This window comes from Ctenopharyngodon idella, chromosome 3, assembly GCF_019924925.1.
Source record: "Ctenopharyngodon idella isolate HZGC_01 chromosome 3, HZGC01, whole genome shotgun sequence".
Lineage (NCBI taxonomy): Eukaryota > Metazoa > Chordata > Actinopteri > Cypriniformes > Xenocyprididae > Ctenopharyngodon > Ctenopharyngodon idella.
Window position 1 is genome coordinate 19,445,661 of NC_067222.1, and position 21,981 is coordinate 19,467,641.

General features: G+C 35.9%; 2 protein-coding genes across 11 annotated transcripts in view; both read left to right on the top strand.

Moving 5' to 3' along the window:
- Positions 1-1,155, top strand: part of mettl26 (methyltransferase like 26) — a 50,144-nt gene extending 48,989 nt beyond the window's left edge. For all 10 annotated transcript variants that reach the window (XM_051885963.1, XM_051885965.1, XM_051885964.1 and 7 more), the window contains one exon: positions 491-1,155. In XM_051885963.1, coding sequence (XP_051741923.1) covers positions 491-547 — 57 coding nt within the window. In that variant the 3' untranslated portion in view covers positions 548-1,155. The remainder of the gene's footprint in view (positions 1-490) is intronic.
- Positions 1,156-1,276: 121 nt separating this feature from the next.
- ankrd40 (ankyrin repeat domain 40) lies at positions 1,277-13,199 on the top strand. Its single transcript, XM_051885874.1, has 5 exons — positions 1,277-1,689; positions 3,431-3,579; positions 5,671-6,246; positions 7,371-7,552; positions 11,655-13,199. Exons 1-5 carry the CDS (start codon positions 1,556-1,558, stop codon positions 11,799-11,801), a joined length of 1,188 nt encoding a protein of 395 aa, XP_051741834.1. The 5' UTR covers positions 1,277-1,555; the 3' UTR covers positions 11,802-13,199.
- Positions 13,200-21,981: the final 8,782 nt, after the last annotated feature.

Here is a 21,981-nt window from a genome sequence, read left to right on the forward strand (position 1 = left end):
AGCCCTTTGAAGCTGCACTGAAACTGTCATTTGGACCTTGAACCGTTTGGTGTCCATTATATGGAGAAAAATCCTGGAATGTTTTCATCAAAAACCTTGATTTTTTTTTTTTTTTTTTTTTTCGACTGAAGAAAGAAAGACATGGACATCTTGGATGACATGGGGGTGAGTAAATTATCAGCAAAAGTTTATTTAAAAGTGAACTAATCCTTTAATGCATCTGGTGTAGTGCAATGCAAGTGCATGCTTGATGATAATTATAGTTAAAGATGCAATGTCAATTCTCCCTTCCCTATTTCTGTTCATTACAATTCTTGCTATAAAGGTTTTTCTTAGAAGATTGACTGTGATCTACTGCAAATTAATCTGACATCATGCCTCATACACCTCTTTCTTGCTTTTAAATATGTTTGGCTTGATTATGTGATGATTCACCACCTTGGGACATTGTAGGCTTGTAAATGCATCTGTTTTTGTTTTGGTTTTCTAGGTTGACATGCCCGCCAACAACAAGTGCTTGTTGTTTCACAAGGACAGTGTGGTTTGATATAATATCGGTTTTGTCACACTATATTTGCATATGTTTGGACCCTGGACTCTACAGTGTTATAACGATTCAAAGATACTGAATAATACAAAGGCTTTGCTTAAATTTGTCATCATTACATTCTTGGCAAAGATGTGTTTTTGCAAGATGTATTAATGTGGATTTAATTCAACGAAAGAAATAATAATGCAGACAAATATGTTTTAAAAAGATGTGTACTCACATGAAATAAAGAATAACAACATAATACAACGTACATCATTCAAAAATGATTTTCAATATGCTGATTCATGGAAAAGTAAACTTTAAAGTGCCTGTGGTTTATTGCAGGATATAATGTTGATAGAGCGAAAATGTAAATGTTTTATTTTAATCAAATTGATTAGTAATATCAATTTACAAGTTTCAATCGTAGTTGCAGTGGATACCATGCAGAATATTTCTATGCCTGTAGTTAAATAAATGTATGTAAATTTTCACATTTCAAGGCAGAATATTTGTGTCTATTTGTTTGAAGTTTCATGATACACTAATACAATATACAGTTAATTGCTGCTCTTTATGCAATTGAAGATGGATATCCTTGATCAATAAACAATATCAGTCTATTAATTTGCACTGTCTGTTTTCCTTGAACTCTGGTCAGACTCTTGACTTTGTTGTTAGAATGGTTTATTGGCGATGGGAAGTCGGAACCAAAGATCATGATCTGAAGGTGTTACACCGAAAATTACCCCCAACATGGGAGGTGCAGCGGATACGAGTGGATCGCAGTAGTCGGCGAAAGATTATTTGAACACAACCCGATTAATTATTCTGTTTCGTTTTGATCTAATTTCATTCTAAAGACTTTAAATACACTCCTTTCGCTTCTCTGTCGAAAATCATCCAGAAAAGGCAACAGTTTAAGCCGCGACGGAGCAAGTTGAGTGTCTATTTTTGTCCACTATATTAAAAGCACAGTGTGTTAGTTCGTATGAAGCTTTTATTTCCATAAAGACTTGAATAATGTCAACGACATCGCTGGATAAAGAGCTGCAGGAGCGTCTGAGAGAGGCCAGTGCCATCGGAGACATTGATGAGGTGAAGACTTTAGTGGAGAGCGGAGTCAACGTCAACTCTCAAAATGAGATTAACGGATGGTGCGTATAAACACTGAGCCGACCAGCTAAATTACTTATTTTATATATTTACTTTTGTACAGTTATAATAACCTTTCCTTCGAGAGCAATTCGCCTATTTATTTTTTTTAAGAAAAGAAAGCCCTTGGCCACAATTGATAACGTTAACTGCCAGAAGACGTTAGAGTAGAGGCCCCTCAGTACTGAAATTCTTTCTTTCTTTCTTTCTTTCTCTCTTTCTTCCTCCCTCCCTCTTTGACAGGGGTTTTTAAAACACAAAACATTCAAGTTTTGTCAACTTGTGTTTACCACAGACATTATTTTACTCATAAATTGAAAAAAAAAAAAATGATAAAAAGCCATAGGAAAATATCGAGGGAACCACTGGTGAATTAGTCTTCCGGGTTTTTGACGTCATGGTTGGAGCACTAGATAATAGATTTGATTGTTGGATGGATGTGGTTTGCTATTGGTGGATCTCATGTGAGTGACAGGTTGTCCCGCCCCCCCACCAGTGAATACGTAATCAGAGAAGAGATGTTGCTGCAAGAGGAAGGGGAAGTTATTTTGATTATTTATAATAAATACAGCAATTTTCAATTTTAAAAAAAACAACAAGAATTGTCCGTTTTGGTTTCATGGTAACTTAACATTTTAGGATGGGGGTCCCTCACTTGAGGATGATCATATTTGGGGCTCCATGGCATCTAAAAGATTGATCTAGGACAAGCAGACAGTTTATGTTTGGTTGTCTGTTGCTGATCTGCTTACCTTCTAGCAGTGTTGCCAAGTTCGCGGTTTTCCCGCAGAATTGGGCTACTTTAACAGTGTTGCCATGGGTTGTTTTCATGTACGCAGGTTGAAGCGACCCCAATAACGTGATATTTAGCCCCTGGAATGCAAATTTTACCAGGGGAACCCCACCAAAAACGCATATTTTACTCCCCTGAAACACAATTGTGCTAGTTTTGAGTATCAATTGGGTGGGTTTTGTTGTGAAAACCTGGCAACCCTGCCTTCTAGCACCAGTGACCTGTTACATGAAGCCATTTGAACAAACTCTGAGTTTCAGAGTAGGTTCAGAGTTGACAAAACCATACAAACCTGGTTTAGATTAGGTTCAATGGGCTCACACTGCTCAGTATAATCATTCTCTGTCAATGAGTTTGATTCAGAGTTTGTGATTAACTCTGAAGCACGTGCGGCGAACAGCCAATCACACGGAAGATGAAGAGCATCAGTCTGATTCACTTCTCACGAGACAGCGGTGCAATTCACTTCTCTGTTGAAGATTAAGAGATCTTAAAATATGAAAAATATAATAAATGTAAACGTATTTACAAGGCAGAAATAAACAGTGTTTATTAACTGAAAGTTTGAGAAGCAGGGCCTTGGCTAGGGGGGCGAAAGGTGGTGACAATTCTGGGGGGAGCCTGTGATCTCAACCAAGGTAAAGCCGAAGAGACTTGAGGAAAATTGAATGGTTTATGATTGCTAGATGCAGCCCTTACCTTTTAAGTCATCTTGCTTGGCAGCATTCCTGAAATGTTTAATTAGACAGCTTGTCTTTAGGAGCATGTGACTCTTTGTTTTCTCACTGGCACTGCTGATGTTTGTTGATCAACTGACTTGAGGTGTTAGATTTGTTCTGATGTTCATGCCAAGATTTGACTGCTTTGTTTTAGCAATGCATTAAAACTCATTGACTGACTCGCTGTGGAAAATCATGTTTAAGATGTTCTGATGTCCCCTGTTCATCCAGGACATGTTTGCATTGGGCCTGTAAAAGAAACCACAAACAGATAGTGGCCTATCTGTTGAACGCCGGAGCTGATAAAGACATTCTAACGGCGAAGGAGGAGTTAGCTGTTCAACTCACTTCGAAACCTGAAATCAGAAGACTACTTGGAGGTACGCTTTCAGAAAACCTACCCTCCATTCCCAGGACATGATGTATCACATGATACTCAGATAATTTCTAAGCCCTCAAATACAAATTTAGACATTTACAATTTAGTTATCTAGCCTAAGTGTTTTGTTGACTAAAATATGTACACTAGAATATAAAGACGCGTGGATAGCATAGCAGCATGTATAAATACACATCATGTATTACATGTACATGGGTCATTAATGAATAAGGTTTTTATAAGGGTAAAAAAACCTAATGGAGATATAATTAATTTTGAAGTTTTATTAAGTGTTAACAATGAGATTGTGGTTTTTATAATCAATCAACACTGCTTTTGTCATTTTTTACAAGATGGACAAAATTTGTCACCAAAATTTCAGTTTTACCGAATGACACTTTTGGTTATACCGAATGACGATATTTTCGAACTGTGCTAACAGGCTGGTATCTAGCTAGCTAAATAGTTAAAAGAGAGTTAGTTACTTTGCTTCACAACCATGTGGTCCTTTGCAGGTGTCTGAATGATGTCACATGATATTGACCACATGACTTGATCCAAAATGGTCCCTTTATATTGGTTACTCTGAATGACATCAATGAAATTGATTTTTCCGGACATTCTTTCTCATAACAAAACAACAACTTCTACACATAATTTTACTACCATTTTGCACTATATTGATATATGATGTTATAAAATCATGTCAGAATAAAAAATATATATATTTATTACATTTTAAGATATTTTAATTACAAATGAAATGGCTGTATTGGCCTTTGGACGGTTAAACCGAATGACCTTTTGACACGTCAAAATCTTTAAAATACCTTTATATGTAGCAAAGTATAATTAAGGCCTTTTGGATTCAATAAAAGAGATCTAGATGTACTACCTTACGTACATTGGATGTCATATCTTTGTTTTTTATTATTATTAAGGCCTTTGGACAAAAAAATGACCCGTCACGTCATTGACCCACATACAGATAGAAATGCGAGTCATTTTAAATTGTGAATGCATATGAGCATTTATGAATTCATATATATTTGCGTATTAAATTAAATATTTTAATATACTTTTTTGTTCAGGATGCATAATATTTCAGTACCACATTGGTTGTTGACTAATATTAGAGAATTTATTATTATTATTATTATTTATAAGTATAATAGGTATAAGAATAATCATTGATTTTGCTCATTTTCCCTATTTTCTACATTTAGATTGTTTACAGTTTTAGATTCTTTGCTACCATTTAACACTCACTTAAAATTAATTTTTAAAAACTAATTACAATGTTACATGTAATATTTAGCATATCTCAATATGAATAATGTTTCATTTTTATTATTTCATTATTTTTACATATAATATTATGATGCCTAAATTCACTTTTAGCATAAAAAACATTTGATCTTAGTTTTTATTTTTTCATTATTATTTTTTTTATAATATTTTGATGCCTAAATTCACTTGTAGCACATAAAACTGTTGATCTTAGTTTTTATTTTTCATCGTTATTCTTTATTATATTGTGATTCATAAATTGTAGCATTTAAATCTATTAATTTTTTTTCTAATTATTTCAATAAAATATAGAATTTATTGGCCATAACAGTATCAAAATTTTCATATTTTGCATCCCTATTTTTTTAAACACTCAAATACATATTAAAATAGAAAAACTTCCTTATTCCACTGTTATTTACGTATCTTTTTTTAAAGTTGGCTTAAGTTAATCTTTACAAACACTAATAATTCAATAACATCATTAAATGTAATCTTTTCCAAATCTCAAAATGAATATCAATTCTTCATTCAGTACATTCCCTTTTACAACTAGTTTTGAGTGTTTTATTTTTTCAGATAATTAGACAAAATATCATAGGTCAACAATTTATCGGTCAAAGACCATAACAGTATAATTTTTATGTATTGTAATAGATTAAGATTATAATCATTTTTTGTTGTTCTTTATTCTTAAAAATATTAAAATACAAACATGAAAACAGAAAACCTTCTGTATACAGTCATAATGCACTTTAATGTTCTTACGCCATCACATTCATGTTTGTTGTTCCTTCTCCAGTGGAAGAGGAAGACATGCCTGAGGTGAAGGAACCAGAGCTGCCAATCATTCCAAACTATCTTTCCAACCCGCCCTTCCTGTACAGCAAGATAGATAAAGATAACCTGAGCATAGCACAGCAAAACGGCACCAACAATCATCCAGAGCCCCTGGAGTCAGAACCAGCGACCTTGTCTCCGACACAAGAGCAGCAGCTCCCGCCTCAGCATCAGCAGCCCAAGAGCCTTTACACAGACAGCCAGAGCCAGCAGGAGTTACCCTACATCCCCGTGTTGGAGCAGAACGGTGTGGTCCCGAGCCCTGTTGTCAACGGTGGCCTACCAATGGAGCTCTCCTCAGAGACTCATCACACCAACCACTGCGAGTTTACACACGCTCATCCTATTGCACAGAACGGCCCAGTGTGTCCCACGCTTCCTTCTCCCGGCGGAAGCACCAGCCAGCCGCAGGTTCCCAACGCAGCCATCACCCGGCAGCCGTCCATCCCGCAGCAGATCAACTGCTCCCAGCTCGGCGGCTCCATGCCGGCCTTCCAGCCCTTCTTTTTCACCAGCACTTTTCCAGTTAATGTTCAAGGTACAGTGTGGGTTTGCTTATTGGTTGGTGAACTGTGCCCTGTCATATGACTCAACACACCTCCACTTTCACCTCCACAGAAAAAGTGCTTTAGACAGAATCACTGAAGGGTGATTTTTTTAAGTTGCTAGGTAGATTTATATTTAAAATAAATGCTGTTCTTTTGAACTTTGTTCATCAAAGAATCCTGAAAAAATATCACAGTTTCCACAAAAGTCTGAAGCAGCACAACTGTTTTCAGCATTAATAATAATCAGAAATATTTCTTGAGCATCAAATCATCATCATATAATGATTTTTGAAGGATCATGTGACACTGAAGATTGGAGTAATGATGCTGAAAATTCAGCTTTGATCACAGGAATAAATTACATTTTAAATGATATTTAAATAAAAAGTTATTTATATATATATATATATATATATATAATTACTATTTTTAATGTTTTTGAAAGAAGTCTCTTCTGCTCATCAAGCCTGCATTTATTTGATCAAAAATACAGAAAAAACAGTACTATTGTGAAATATTATTACAATTTAAAATATTGTTCTTCTATTTTAATATACTTTAAAATATAATTTATTCCTGTGATGGTAAAGCTGAATTTTCAGCATCATTACTGCAGTCTTCAGTGTCACATGATCCTTCAGAAAACACTCTTAATATACTGAATCATTATTGGTGTTGAAAACAGTTGTGCTGCTTGATATTTTTGTAAAGTGATGCTTTTTTCAGGATTATTTGATGAATAAAAGGTTAAAAAAAAAACAGCATTTATTTAAAATAGAAATCTTTTGTAACAATACACTACTGTTCAAAAGTGTGGGGTCAGTGTTTGTTTTTTCTTACTTTTTTAAATTAATTTTGACATTTTGAATAGTATATAGTATATACAGTATATATGAATTATACTGTAAATCTTGGCTGCTCAGTTATACACTTAAGGGATTTAGCAGATGTTCTTATACATATTGACTTAATGCGCTCATTCCAACATGACATGAATGCAGCAGATCTCCACAAACAGGTTTGCACACTTTCTTTAAATGTACATGCACCAAACAGGCTGATTTGAGGAATTCACAAAGATGTCTCGAGTCACAATCTTGCTGTCTCTTCCCAGAGCTCGTCCTGAAGGTCCGCATCCAGAACACCAATGTCAGAGAGAACGACTTCATTGAGGTGGAACTGGACAGGCAGGAGCTGACGTACCGCGCCCTCCTCCGCGTGTGCTGCCGGGAGTTAGACATCAGCGCAGAGCACGTGGAGAAGATCCGCAAGCTGCCCAACACTATGCTCAGAAAGGTGAGGCCTGAGCCTATTAACAGCTAGGTCAACTTACGGTTTGTGATGCAGCTGCTGTCAGATTCTTTGCGAACTCTCCATTATGTGCCACAAAACAAAATGCTCAGAACAAACATATAATTCTCTGATGCAATCTGGATGCTAGTAAAGTAAACCCTCCACCTGTTTCTGACACTATGATCCTTCTGATGTCTGTACAGAGATGCAAACAAGCTGTTTAAACTGGATGCGTCAAAGTGAACTATCTTTCACTCTTCCATTTGTCCTGTTGTCGGCAGACTCAAGTGTTGTGGAGTATGAATTTTCAACTGAACGCACATCTGTGTACTGTATCCAGTGTAGACAGAGTCAGTGATTATCATGGGTTCTGTTTGCTGCTTTTGATGCAACGCTCACATCCAGTGCAGTCAAATGTCTGCCGTTAGGCGACTGAACGCTAGTGGGTGGGGCCTATGGTGCAGTGATGTATAACTATTCGTCTATGTCTTGCTCTGAAGGCAGTCATATGCAAATATATTTACCTGTGTGATGTCACACATCCCTCAATATGAAAACAAGCCAGTTTTTGGAGGTTGATTGAATAAATGCTTAGATTATAATGAGGAGGACGTTTTAAGCTATGGAAGTTTTAATGGTACAAAGACCTCTTATATGTCACACAATCAAGGCGATTTTGATTTCTCAGGTCATGACCCCTTTAATTTACATGTCAGGAATAATATTTTCAAGTGGAAGGGTGGAACTTAGTGGTTAAAAAATTTACATTTATATTATGTCGTAACCATCTAAAAGCAATAAAACACTTGAAGCTATGCTGAATTTGTTAATATCAATGTGCGTTAAGAGCATTGTTAGGCATGACAACAGTTTCCAACATGTTTGCACTTGGATTCGAATGAATACAAAGACAAATCTTACTGTGCAAATGCATATTTTGGATTTTTTGGATTTGTTGGTTTAGTTTGGGCCTCTTAGTTTCCCTGAAGGACCATCATGATGCTTTGTAAAAGTGACATTCTGTTTGGTTGAGCAAAATCCTCTCCTGTTTAAGCTTGACTGCATCTTCAGACAAGGTTTGTTGAGATGGTAAATCCAAACAGTGCTTTTTACAATATAATGCAATACAATACAATACAATGTTTATTTATATAGCACTGTTATTTTGTATTTAAAAACAAACAAAGTTGTCCAAAGTTTTGTACAAAATATACAAAAGAAAAAACTCAGAACAAGATTACAAACCGTAAAAGACAATAAAACGAGCTGTAAAATAGGTGGAGTTCATAAAAGTAAAAATCATAAAACAGCAAATCAAGAAATATTAAACACCAAAGAAAATAAATAGGTCTTAAGAGTAGACTTAAAAATAGTTGGGCAGTTCTGATATGAACCGGGAGACTTTCCATAGTTTAGGGCCGATAACAGGAAAGCCACGATCACCTCTGTTTTTTAGTCATGTCCTGGGAACTTGCAATAGTCCAGAATTGGCAGATCTAAGTGACCTTGACTGAGTGTACGGATGTAACAGATCAGATAAGTACTGTGGCGCCTGATTATGAAGAGATTTAAAAACAAACAAGAATTTTAAAAATTTGACCGGCAGCCAATGCAGTGAAATCGAGACCGGCATGACACTCTCATATTTTTAACAGAGCGATTGCGTTTCAAATTTTTTTTTTATGGACATGTTTCTTATATTCTAGTGCTCTAAACATGAACTAGCGCCGTGTACACGCACATATTTAATCACGTTGTCTTCAAATGAAATATATGTGCAAATAAGGACACTGATACAGCCGTACGTCATGAATGCGATGACACAATGGATTATTCTGATACACAAAGCTGTAAACCGAAAATTCAAAGAAGAATGGGCAAAAAATAACTATGTCTTTATTGTTTTATTGGTTGTTGTCTCCGCTCTTCCCCCCCCCTACACTCCCACTTTTCCACAGCTTTACACGACCATTGAGGTGTGAACGACCAGGCTAAAACAGGGGGGTTTCATGACACTTTAAAAGAGTGACCAACATGATACTAATGGCTGAAATTGGACAAGCATACGTCCTTGTACTTTTGGCCATGCTGTGCATTTTATTATATCAAACTGCAGACACCGGTGGAGTTTAGTTCTTAGGGTTTATGATAGACAGTGATGGGTACAAAAGATTTCTTCAGTGCATTTAGCTATACAACCCTACTGCATCATGGGAATGTCTCTGCTGCCATATTTAGTGGCTTCATTCTCTCAAATGCGATCTCAAAAAGAACAGAACAATGGACGCTACTTCCAGATCATTCAACACTAGATCCATCTAAATGTGTATGGGTCAATGACGTGACGGGTCATTTTTTTTGTCCAAAGGCCTTAATAATAATAAAAAACAAAGATATGACATCCAAAGTTTGTAAGGTAAAACAACTAGATCTCTTTTATTGAATCCAAAAGGCTTTAATTATATTTTGCTACATATAAAGGTATTTTAAAGATTTTGAAGTGTCAAAAGGTCAATCGGTTTAACCGTCCAAAGGCCAATACAGCCATTTCATTTGTGATTAAAATATCTTAAAATGTAATAAATTTATCCACCTTATTCCTGACTAGCTTACTGCGTTTCGAATTATGGGTTGCACTTCCGGTTTGGGGAACTTCCATTTAAAAAGACTGAAACGAATCGTTTCAAATTGTAAGGTTGCCCTACAAATAAAGCTTATACGTCAGTTTGACTGAATGAGCTGTCAATTTTTCTTTCATGTTTTATTTTCAGACATCATGAGAATAACGTAACGCTTGGTATTTTAATGTAACATGTTATAACAAGATGGCAAGAGCTCTTTTCAGTCGCTGTTTTCTATCCTCGTGATTATTTTCTTTTGTCCCTTTGCATACTGCTGTAATAGTATAAAAAAGGACAACATATACTGCACATTTGTGGTCTGTTCTCCCGATATAATTTACGATATATCCCATTAATAATTCACTGGAATGCACGAAGAATCTCTCGTTTTTCTCCTCAAATCCTCACGTCTCTTTCCAAGTTTGTTTTCACAGGTAAATATAATTTATTATCTGTAAAAATGATGGAAATCACTTTGAAATAGTATCACGCAATGCTGAAGTTCATGAACATTTTTTATTAAGGCAACGCATATTATAATACAGATATATATCACTATAGTTATATTTAACCCGTCCGTTATTGCTGTGGAAATAATCGTGCTTTTTCATGGCCTGCTGAAAGTATCTTGTTGATGCTTTTACACTTTTATATGTCCTTTTATATGCGTTGGTTTAAGGGTGAGTAGAATAATGTCATCTCATTGTACCCAGTTTTTTTTTTTTTTTTTTTTTTGTACGTATTGCGTTCATAGAGTGAGCCTTTTACTGACTGTTTGCTTAATGGAAGTTACACCCATAATTCGCGCAAAGCGTCATGGGGCATATGAATAAGGTAGATATACTTTTTATTCTGGCATGATTTTATAACATCATATATCAACATAGTGCAAAATGGTATTAAAATTATGTGTAGAAGTTGTTGCTTTTTATGAGAAAGAATGTCTGGAAAAATGAATTTCATTGATGTCATTCGGAGTAACCAATATAAAGGGACCATTTTGGATCAAGTTTTGCGATCAATATCATGTGACAGGATGTGACATCATTCAGACACCTGCAAAGGACCACATGGTCGTGAAGCAAAGTAACTAACTCTCTTTTAACTATTTAGCTAGCTAGATACCAGCCTGTTAGCACAGTTCGAAAATATCGTCATTCGGTACAACCGCTATAAAACATGGAAAATGTTACGTTTGATTGTCCTTTTGCTAGATATCAGCAATGTTTGAAAATATTGTCATTCAGTATAACCAAAAGTGTCGTTCGGTAAAACTGAAATTTTGGTTAAACCGAATGACTTTTTTGGTGACAAATTTTGTCCATCTTGTAAAAAATGACAAAAGCAGTGTTAAATGATTATAAAAACCACAATCTCATTGTTAACACTTAATAAAACCTCAAAATTAATTATCTCCATTAGTTGTTTTTTTTACACTTTTAAAAACCTTATTTGTCAATGACCCGTTTATGTTCCTCTGGCAGGATAAAGATGTGGCACGGCTACAGGATTTCCAGGAGCTGGAGGTGGTGCTGGAGAAAACCGAAGGCTTGTCGCTGTTCTCTGGAGGTCAGGGCGGTCTGACCGACAGGCCCTGCTACAACATGAAGGCCTCCAGACTCACCTACTAGCTTCACATTAGAGACTCACGTTTTATCTGGGACCTGCTTCCTGAAATCCCAAACACATTTTGGATCCTAAAATACGCTCCTGCTTTGGGTTGGTAAACAGATATAACATGTTAGCCTTATTCCTCCTCTCCTTCATTAACAGATGTATCCTTAGTGCCTCCTCCTCCATTGTAACCATAGATAGCTTGTTATATGGGCTTTGACTCGCTCTGGGGTGAATGGGGTTTTTGCATCACTTCAATTTGAATATTTAAATCCATTCAGGTCATGATTGGACTTCAGGAAATATTGAAATGCACCACTTTTGCATACTGTCGGGCCTTGGAGTTTGTTCAGATCTGTCTTACTGCCTTGCCTTCGTATCGGGTCACTGTGTGAGAGTAGGCACATTTCATCGTACATCCAACAAGTATACAGTGTCCTATCTCAAGTGAATCAGTTTATAAAATTCTTGTTTAGTGGTTTTTATGTTTGCATTGATTGAAGGAAGCCACGCTAATTTCATATCAATGCTTCTAATTCAAGAAATATTTTGTTTGCCAGACAACTCTCTGTGCACTTTACCAAAACCTTGCCATTATTGAGGAAGCGTCCTTTTTATTTAACCTTTAAGAACTTCAGTGCTGTATTTTGAATGCTGTTCTGTCAGTCACTGTAAGCCAAATAACTCGTTCTATAAACTAGCATGGACTGTTTGGAGTAGAGCGACCTCATGGTCTTGTATGAAGGCAAAATAACTTTTGTTTCTCTTGAACTTCATAATGTAGCAAAAAAAATCTTTTGTTTTCCCCTAGAATGAGCTTAATTGGAGATGAATAATAGGATATTTAACCACAGAGAGCTTCCAGCGAGCATCATTTTGACTTCCCTTGAGTTTTACGATGCTTCGTTTTCATATATTTGAGAAGCAGGATCTGTATTTAAGATATAGTGGTTATATTAGTGCCATTTTACTAAACACTTGGCTGCATTGTTTATTATGAGCATAGAAATACATTTTGCTTGCAGTTTGGATAACTCATTTGTGGGAAATGCTTGAGGTTAGGTTTAGGAGCGGTGCATAAACACTACATTGTTGTAAATTAGCTTTTTGACTTGATAGAGATTGTGTTACTGTGAGAAGAATTTCTAAAGATTTGTCTTACGAATTGTTTTTAGTTTTCTCGGAGAGTTTGACTGTCTAACCAAGCATATGATCATTAAACATTTGTTAACAAAATGCTACTATTGTTCAGACGTAATATTAGCCCCTTGAGAAGACATTGATAAATTATTGACATTAAAGTTTTTTTTAAATGTGCAATTGTTTTAGTATTATATATATAATACTAGAATCTGAAGATTAAAAGAAGTATTATACACTTCAGTTGAAATAAAACAATCTTGTTTTCTTTTCTATCATATGTTCTCAGTTGACTTAAAGGAAGCTGGGAAACAATTTCCCGGAATTCCTTTACTTTTCATTTTTTTAATGGGTTGTGGTTAACATGAATGACTATTAATCTAGAATAATGCAGTTTAAAAAAAAAAAATGCTATTGTTCATTGTAAATTCATAATACATTATCATTACACAAAATATATTGTTAACTGATTGAACCATATTAAGTGTTACTGAATTTAACAAAAAATTAATTTAATTTAAATTTATTTAATATTAAATAATGCATTACATATTATATAATATATTTTAATATTTAATATTGTAGTAATATTTTATATATATTACAATAAAATATATTACAATGAAAACTATATATAACATTATATATAAACTATACACAATAAGACATTTATCAAAAAGTAGATAAATACTTAGACGGATAGATAGACAGATAGACAAATGGATAGATAGACAGACGGATAGATGGATGGATGGATGGATGGATGGATGGATAGATAGACAGACAACACATAGATAAACAGACGGATGGAAAGGTAGACAGACGGATAGATAGATACATAGATGGATGGAAAGATAGATGGATATAGATGGATGGATAGATAGACAGATAGGCAACAAATAGAAAGAGATGGATAGACGGATAGATAGACGGATGGAAAGACGGATGGAAAGACGGATGGAAAGATAGACATATGGATAGATAGATGGATGGATAGATAGACAGATAGGTAACAAATAGAAAGAGATGGATAGACGGATAGTAGACAGACGGATAGATGGATGGATAGATAGACAGACAGATAGACAACAAATAGAGACAGATAGATAGATAGATAGATAGAGACAACAAATAGAGATAGATAGATAGAGACAACAAATAGAGATAGATGGATGGATGGATGGATGGATGGATAGATTAGATAGATAGATTAGATAGATAGATGGATGGATGGATAGACAGATAGATAGATATAGACAACAAATAGAAAGTGATGGATAGACAGATAGATAGATATAGACAACAAATAGAAAGAGATGGATAGACAGATAGATAGATAGATAGACAGACAGACAGACGGATAGATAGATAGATGGATGGATGGAAGATAGATAGATAGATAGATAGATAGATAGATAGATAGATAGATAGAGACAACAAATAGAAAGAAATGGATAGACGGATAGATAGATAAACAGACGGATGGATGGATGGATGGATAGACAGACAACACATAGATAAACAGACGGATGGAAAGGTAGACAGACAGATAGATAGATAGATACATAGACGGATGGAAAGATAGACAGATGGATATAGATGGATGGATAGATAGACAGATAGGCAACAAATAGAAAGAGATGGATAGACGGATAGATAGACGGATGGAAAGATAGACAGATGGATAGATAGATGGATGGATAGATAGGCAACAAATAGAAAGAGATGGATAGACGGATAGTAGACAGACGGATAGATGGATGGATAGATAGACAGATAGATAGACAACAAATAGAGACAGATGGATGGATAGATAGATAGATAGATAGATAGATATAGACAACAAATAGAAAGATGGACAGACAGATAGATAGATAGATAGATAGATAGATAGATAGATAGATAGATAGACGGATGGAAAGATAGACAGATGGATATAGATGGATATAGATGGATGGATAGATAGACAGATAGGCAACAAATAGAAAGAGATGGATAGACGGATAGATAGACAGATAGATAGATAGATAGATAGATAGACAGATGGATAGATAGACAGGCAACAAATAGAAAGATGGATAGATGGATGGATAGATAGACAACAAATAGAGACAGACAGATAGATAGATAGATAGATAGACGGATAGATAGAGACAACAAATAGAAAGAGATGGATAGATGGATAGATAGATGGATGGATAGATAGACAGATAGGCAACAAATAGAAAGAGATGGATAGACGGATAGATAGACAGACGGATAGATGGATGGATAGATAGACAGATAGACAACAAATAGAGACAGACAGATAGATAGATAGATATTTTTTTAGATATTCTCAGTACTTTAATACAACAAGGTTCTGCTTATCTGATGTTTTCTAAAAATCCTCTATTCTTTGATCAAACATGGGGCAAGAGGTGATTAGATTCATGTTTCCTTACAGGTAAACGCACATAAACAGATCTTTCTTTGGGTGTAACAAAAATGTAGTGCAACATGCCATTGCTAAACTTGACCAATAGAGGACAGGCTTAGTCTTAATAAATGAATAAATGAGACTCCAGACAGCACGAACGCTCTCGGTAGGAGGAATGAAGTGTTTCCACTCCATTAAACTCAGTGGAGCTCCGCTGCTGCTCCTGTAGGGTCCATACAGCGTATCAGAGTTACTGCGCCAGACTGCATGGAGTCACCAGCCAACAGAATGCAAAACTTAGCTTTGGATCAGCATTTCAAAAAACATTTTAAACATCTGAGTTTGAGAGAAATATTTAGTTCTCACTAAAAGTTGCAATAAATAAGTTTGTTACATTTGCATTTTAATTAAATGTCTCGTTTAAATTGCAAATATAAAATTGGTGGCAAGGGTATTGGTTATCTTTGATCATATTCATTATACAGAAACCCTGATGGAAGTTTTATTCACACTTGTGAATTTCTTTCACATCGACCTGTTTAAGGAATCAGGGACTAACTCGGCTCACCAACTGCCCTTTGACCTCTTTCGCTCAATTGCACATTTTAAGGGAAACGGAGCCCCGCCTGGTTCAGCACTATAGATCACATGAGCATGCAGGACAAGACAATTACAGAGGAAATTACACTAGAATCCTTGTATTTGTGCAAGAACTAACGATCCAATGCAGACTATACATTATAACTAAGAAAAGCATTTAACGGCTGCATTCATATTTAAATGTGTACTGTAGAAAGATCCTGAAGATATAGTGTTCTCAGCTTGGTTTCCCCTCTGAACTTTAAAACAGTTGCGCTATCTTTTCATGTTCTCATAGCAGATCACATCTCTTACCCCTCATGGTGAAACTAGCATGAGATCTCTGTCCGTTTTCAGTAAACACCGGCCTTCACAGTGTGTCCGTCTCAAGACCAGACATCCAGCTGCACCTGGCAAACGATCATTCTGCATCGCTGATCTGCTGATCAGAGAACAGCTGTCCCATATTAACCTCAACTAATAGCCACTACAAGAGAAAGTGACAAACTGTTCAAAGGCTTGGCAGATCGGGTCATTATTAAATGTGTGTGTGTGTGTGTATATATAGTGCTGGGTAGTAAGATTACGTAGATAGATTTTTTAAAAATTAACATTTTAAAATACTTGTAATCAGACTAGTGTTACTTTTTTATTGATTACATTGATTACATGTTATTCTCACAATGGCAGTAAATTCTTAATTCATTGATTCTACTTTTTTGTTATATTTTAAAGGGGTGGTTGATTATGATTTCACTTTTATAATTTAGTTAGTGTGTAATGTTGCTGTTTGAGCATAAACAACATCTGCAAAGTTAGGATGCTCAAAGTTCAATGCAAAGGGAGATATTTTCTTTTAAAGAATTTGCTGTTTAAGGATTACAACAAACAGCTGGTAGGGACTACAATGAGCTTCTTCCTGGGTTGGTGACATTACAAACCCTAAAATTCACACCTGCCCCTGAGAACACACAACAAAGGAGGTGAGGCCATGTTGGGCTGCTTTAGAGGAAGAGTTGTTGTAGATAGTGTTGTTGCCATGCCATCATTTTACGCCGGACTGCTTCATAAACGAAGGCCAATTCAATGCTGGATTTACACAAAAGATCAACATTACTGCACATGCTAGTCGATGAGTTGAATCAACTCCACAGCAACTACATACATTTATCCACTAATCATTCAGAAACGTCCAGTTGTATTCTAAAAGTTGTAATTTCTTCCTGAGTCTCTCCATCAGTGTCCGACTCCGGGTTGAGCAATGTAAGGTTGAACACCGTTACTGACAATCGTCATTTTGGCTGCGTGAGATTCTCCAGCTTTGTTGTTGTTGAGCAACCGAAGCGCGAGCTGTTATGCTGCATTTACACGGGGCGTCGGCATCAACGCTTGACGGAGGGCGTGTCTGAAGCTTGGTGCTGACACGACGATCATAGTGACAATCACGTTACTTTCCGGTGTTGCATGAACGCAATTGCCTAGTGACTGCTCTAGGGTATTTGCAAAAGGCGATCTGATTAGCTGACGCCTGCGTTGGCACTTGAAAAGTTGAGAAATTTTTAACTTCTGCCACGTGCAACGCAAGTGAAGCGACGTGACGGAACCCACAATTCAGTTCGGCAATGCATGACGTCACCCATTCAATGTAAATGAGAAGCGTTAACGCCGACACCCCGTGTGAATGCAGAGTTAAAGCTCCGCCCTCTTATGGAAAGCAGGCCGGGAGCAACAGCTCATTTACATTTAAAGGGACACGCACACAAAAATGGCGTGTTTTTGCTCACACCCAAATATGGGCAAATTTAACAAGCTATAATAAATTATCTGTGGGGTATTTTGAGCTGAAACTTCACAGACACATTCTGGTGACACCAGAGACTTATATTACATCTTGTGAAAAGGGGCATTATAGGTCTCCTTTAAATGTTCCTTCCTATAAAAGTCTATTGCTTATATATGTTCACAAGGTCTTCCAGGTTTGTGGAATTGCACTCAGGGCAGCCACTGGTCATGTGACTGAAAACTGAGACCGAAACAACATTTGATCACTGGATCATTTCACTTTTAAGAAGTGTTTTCTCACATTGCAACACTGCCTATCTATTCAGCTCCTGAAGAACACATTAATTATTATTTAAATGATCACTCAGTGAAGAAGTCATTTAACCCTGTATTAGTGCCTTTGGAAGGCTTTTGTCTTTCAAACACATTAAAATGTACAAATTCACATCATTTCATATTTACATGCAATGCAGGGATTCCCCAACTGTTTTTTTTTTTTTTTTTCAGCTGAATCTCTTTGTCCTAATACATTTACTTGAAATAAACCCTTAGATTTTAAGTTATTATTTATCAATAATAAAATTAAGCCAATAATAATAAAATGTTCACAGTTTTCTGATGTCAGTTAATGGTCACATGACATGCAGGTAAACATTTTTTTAAATCTTTTTTAGTAAATTATTGTTTTTATTTTAAAACTATGTATTTTAATTCTTTATTTTATGATTTAATTATTTAATATATTTTCATTAAACACACAAACCTCCTGCAGTTTCATCACAAACACCAGTCTGGGAAACCCTGACATTATATAATATTTAATGCATTTATGTGGCTGATACCAAAAAAAAACAGAATATATTTTCTTTATCTTTGTATTTTATATCAATATGGTACAAGATGTGATAAATGGGTCAAAATTAATCTAAAAAGTAATCAAAAAGTAGTCAGAGTATATTACCTAAAATGAGTAATCTAGATTACATTACTAACTACAATTTTTGTCATGTAATTTAGAATATATATCTGACTAAAATTTGTATCTATCCAGTATTATAAAATAATTAATATAGAATTAAAGGTTTATTAAAGTTTTTAAATGAAAAATGTTATGAAAGAATTTTGTATTTATTTATATTATATACATATACCCTCACCAGCAACTTTATCAGGTACATATTGCTAATACCGGGTTTTACCCAGGTTTTTTTTTTTTTTTTTTTTTTTAATTCTTATTGACATGATAGCATCATGCAGTTGCTGCAGATTTGTCGGCTGCACATCAATGATGCGAATCTCCCATTCCACCACATCCCAAAGGTGCTCTATTGGATTGAGATCTGTTGACTGTGGAGGCCTTTTGAGCTTAGTAAACTCCCTGTCATGTTCAAGAAACCAGTTTGAGATGATTCGAGTGACATGGTGCGTTATCCCTGGAAGTAGTCATCAGAAGATGGGTCCACTGTGGTCATAAAGGGATGGACATGGTCAGCAACAATACTCAGGTAGGCTGTGGACTTTAAACAATGCTCAATTGGTACTAAGGGGCCCAAAGTGTGCAAAGAAATATATCCCCCACACCATTACACCACCACCACAAGCGTGAACCAGTTATACAACGCAGGATGGATCCATGCTTTCATGTTGTTTATGCCAAATTCTGACTCTATCTGAATGTCACAGCAAAAAATCGAGATTCGTCAGCCAGGCAATATTTTTCCAAGCTTCTATTGTCCAATTTTAGGGAGCCTGTGTGAATTGTAGCCTCAGTTTCCTGTTCTCAGCTGACAGGAGTGTCACCGGTGTGATCTGCTGTTGCTGTAGCCCATCATCTGCTTCAAGGTTCGACGTGTTGTGCGTTCAGAGATGCTCTTCTGCAGACCTCGGTTCTAACAAGTGGTTATTTGAGTTACTGTTGCCTTCTATCAGCTTGAACGAGTCTGGCCATTCTCCTCTGACCTGTGGCATCAACTAGGCATTTTCACCCACAGAACAGCCACTCACTGAATATTTTCTCTTTTTAGGACTTCTCTGTAAACCCTAGAGATGGCTATGTGTGAAAATCCCAGTAGATCAGCAGTTTCTGAACTCAGACCAGCCCGTCTGACACCAACAACCATGCCACGTTCAAAGTCACTTAAATCACCTCTCTTCCTCATTCTGATGCTCACTTCGAACTTCAGCAGAATATCTTGACCATGTCTATATACCTAAATGCATTAAGTTGCTGCCATGTGATTGGCTGATTAGATAATTGCGTTAAGGAGCAGTGGAACAGATGTACCTAAAACTGATAATATATTAGGTAATAGAGTTGTCAAAAAGTACCGACTTCAGTATCAATCGGTCAACTCCACGGTCAACACAAATGTGATGCTTTGCGCTCGGTAAAGAGCTTCATTAATGACTATTTACAACATGTTTTTGAACCGTTGATCATTGTAGCGAATCACAGACATATCTGATGAGCGTGTGAACACAATGACCAATCAGAGGTGTTTACGAATCCGCTCAATAGCGCTCAAAGCGTCACATTTTTAAAATTTCAGTACCGACTTGGTACCAAAGTCGGTACTTTTGACAACTCTATTGGGTAACATACATGTTATAAATAAATATTTTATTTTATATATGAGACATATAAATATTTTCTTAATGACTAAAGAAAAAAAAAGGGTTTACACTTTATTTTAAGGTGACGTAGTTACATTGTACTTCCTCAAATAAGTACTGAGTAATATTAATTAACTACATGTACTTACTATAGAGTTACAGTTAGGTTAGGGTTTGGTTTAGGGTTAGTTACTTGTTATTATGCATAATTTACTGTTATTACTATAGTAAATACATGTAGTAATGTGTAACTATGTCACCTTAAAATAAAGTGTTACCAAAAATATATATTCATTTAAAATTGTTTGTGTCTGATTTTTATATAATGGATATTTTGCCCACAGTTAAGCCTGAGGAAAATTGTGTATGGAGCACATTTCTAAAATGAAAACACATCTCATGTGTCCTCCAGATGTTGAAACACACATTCTGCACCTCTTGCATAAGAACAACCTGCTGTGTTCAGAATAGTGACATTGAATTACTGGTCACCCTGCCGTGTGTGTGTGTGTGTGTGTGTGTGTGTGTGTGTGTGTGTGTGTGTGTGTGGCTCGTTTCTAGACAGAACGTTTAAAACAAGGCTTAGTTGAGTGTTGGTTGTTCTTTTGTGTGCTAGTCAGACGATATAATGAGCTTATGAGAGGTAATAACATGTTCATTGTTTTTTATGACCCTTCCTGCGGGTGGGGAGCCCAGGCATACAGACCGTGTTAATACCTTTCAGAAATCTGACACAATAGATTCATCTGAAGTAGAAGCCCCGTTAAATCACTGCTCTATTGCAGCGCATTGATTTACTGCAAGTGGTACATGTTTCTGTGAATTAAAACGGAGACAGCTACTCATTTCTGTCATACTGGACTGTAGTGTGTTGTTTTCAAAATCAAACTGTTCTGGATGAACTTGTAAAATAAGTCACGTAATATACTTTTTACAAAAATGTGCATGTTAATTCATAAGTTACTATGTCAACATTGTGCTTGCTTTCTTAGAAGATGGAATTAAAGTGTCTCACGTGATTCAAAGTCCAGGTCAATTGACTTAAACAAGCTAAGCTAAGCTGTGTTATTTTTTAATTAGTCATGATCGTTTCATGTTTTGAACACTTAGAGTTTCTATTAAATGCAAGTGTTAAATATCTCCCATAATGTTGTTCAGAGTAATATTGTCTTCTGGACATTTTGGGTTTTCCAGTCAGAGCCCAATAGACTACTTTACATTGTCATGTATATTTATAATCGATTCATTTCTTTAATCATTTGGAACTCTTCAAGTATCTGCTATGTTGATGACACTATTGAAGTCTAAAAATATGGGGAGAAAAAAAATCTTGTATGACAGTTTCATATGAAGTCTGGTATAAACCAGATATGCAGCTGTTTATTGCTGACAGCATTGTTTGTATGTTTGAACCACATGACCTCCACCCTGTACCCCCACAGCTGGAGGTAACTTTCCCATGTCTGCTAGAGTCAGATGGGACACGGATTAACTTTTGGGTGAATATGTTCCTGGCGTCAGTGTTTTCATTAGTATTATTTCATTGTGATAAACATTCAGATATTAGGGGCCATTTACACGACACCCTTTTCAAATTTAAACGGAAAACTTTTTATGCATTTTGCAGTTTATTTAGATGACAACAACGTTTTGGGAGCCTGAAA

Coding starts and splice junctions, on each gene's coding strand:
- ankrd40 (XM_051885874.1), top strand. CDS start 1,556: ATGTCAACGACATCGCTGGATAAAGAGCTGCAGGAGCGTCTGAGAGAG. Junction 3,580..5,670: donor AATCAGAAGACTACTTGGAG/GTACGCTTTCAG, acceptor TTCCTTCTCCAG/TGGAAGAGGAAGACATGCCT. Junction 6,247..7,370: donor TTTTCCAGTTAATGTTCAAG/GTACAGTGTGGG, acceptor GTCTCTTCCCAG/AGCTCGTCCTGAAGGTCCGC.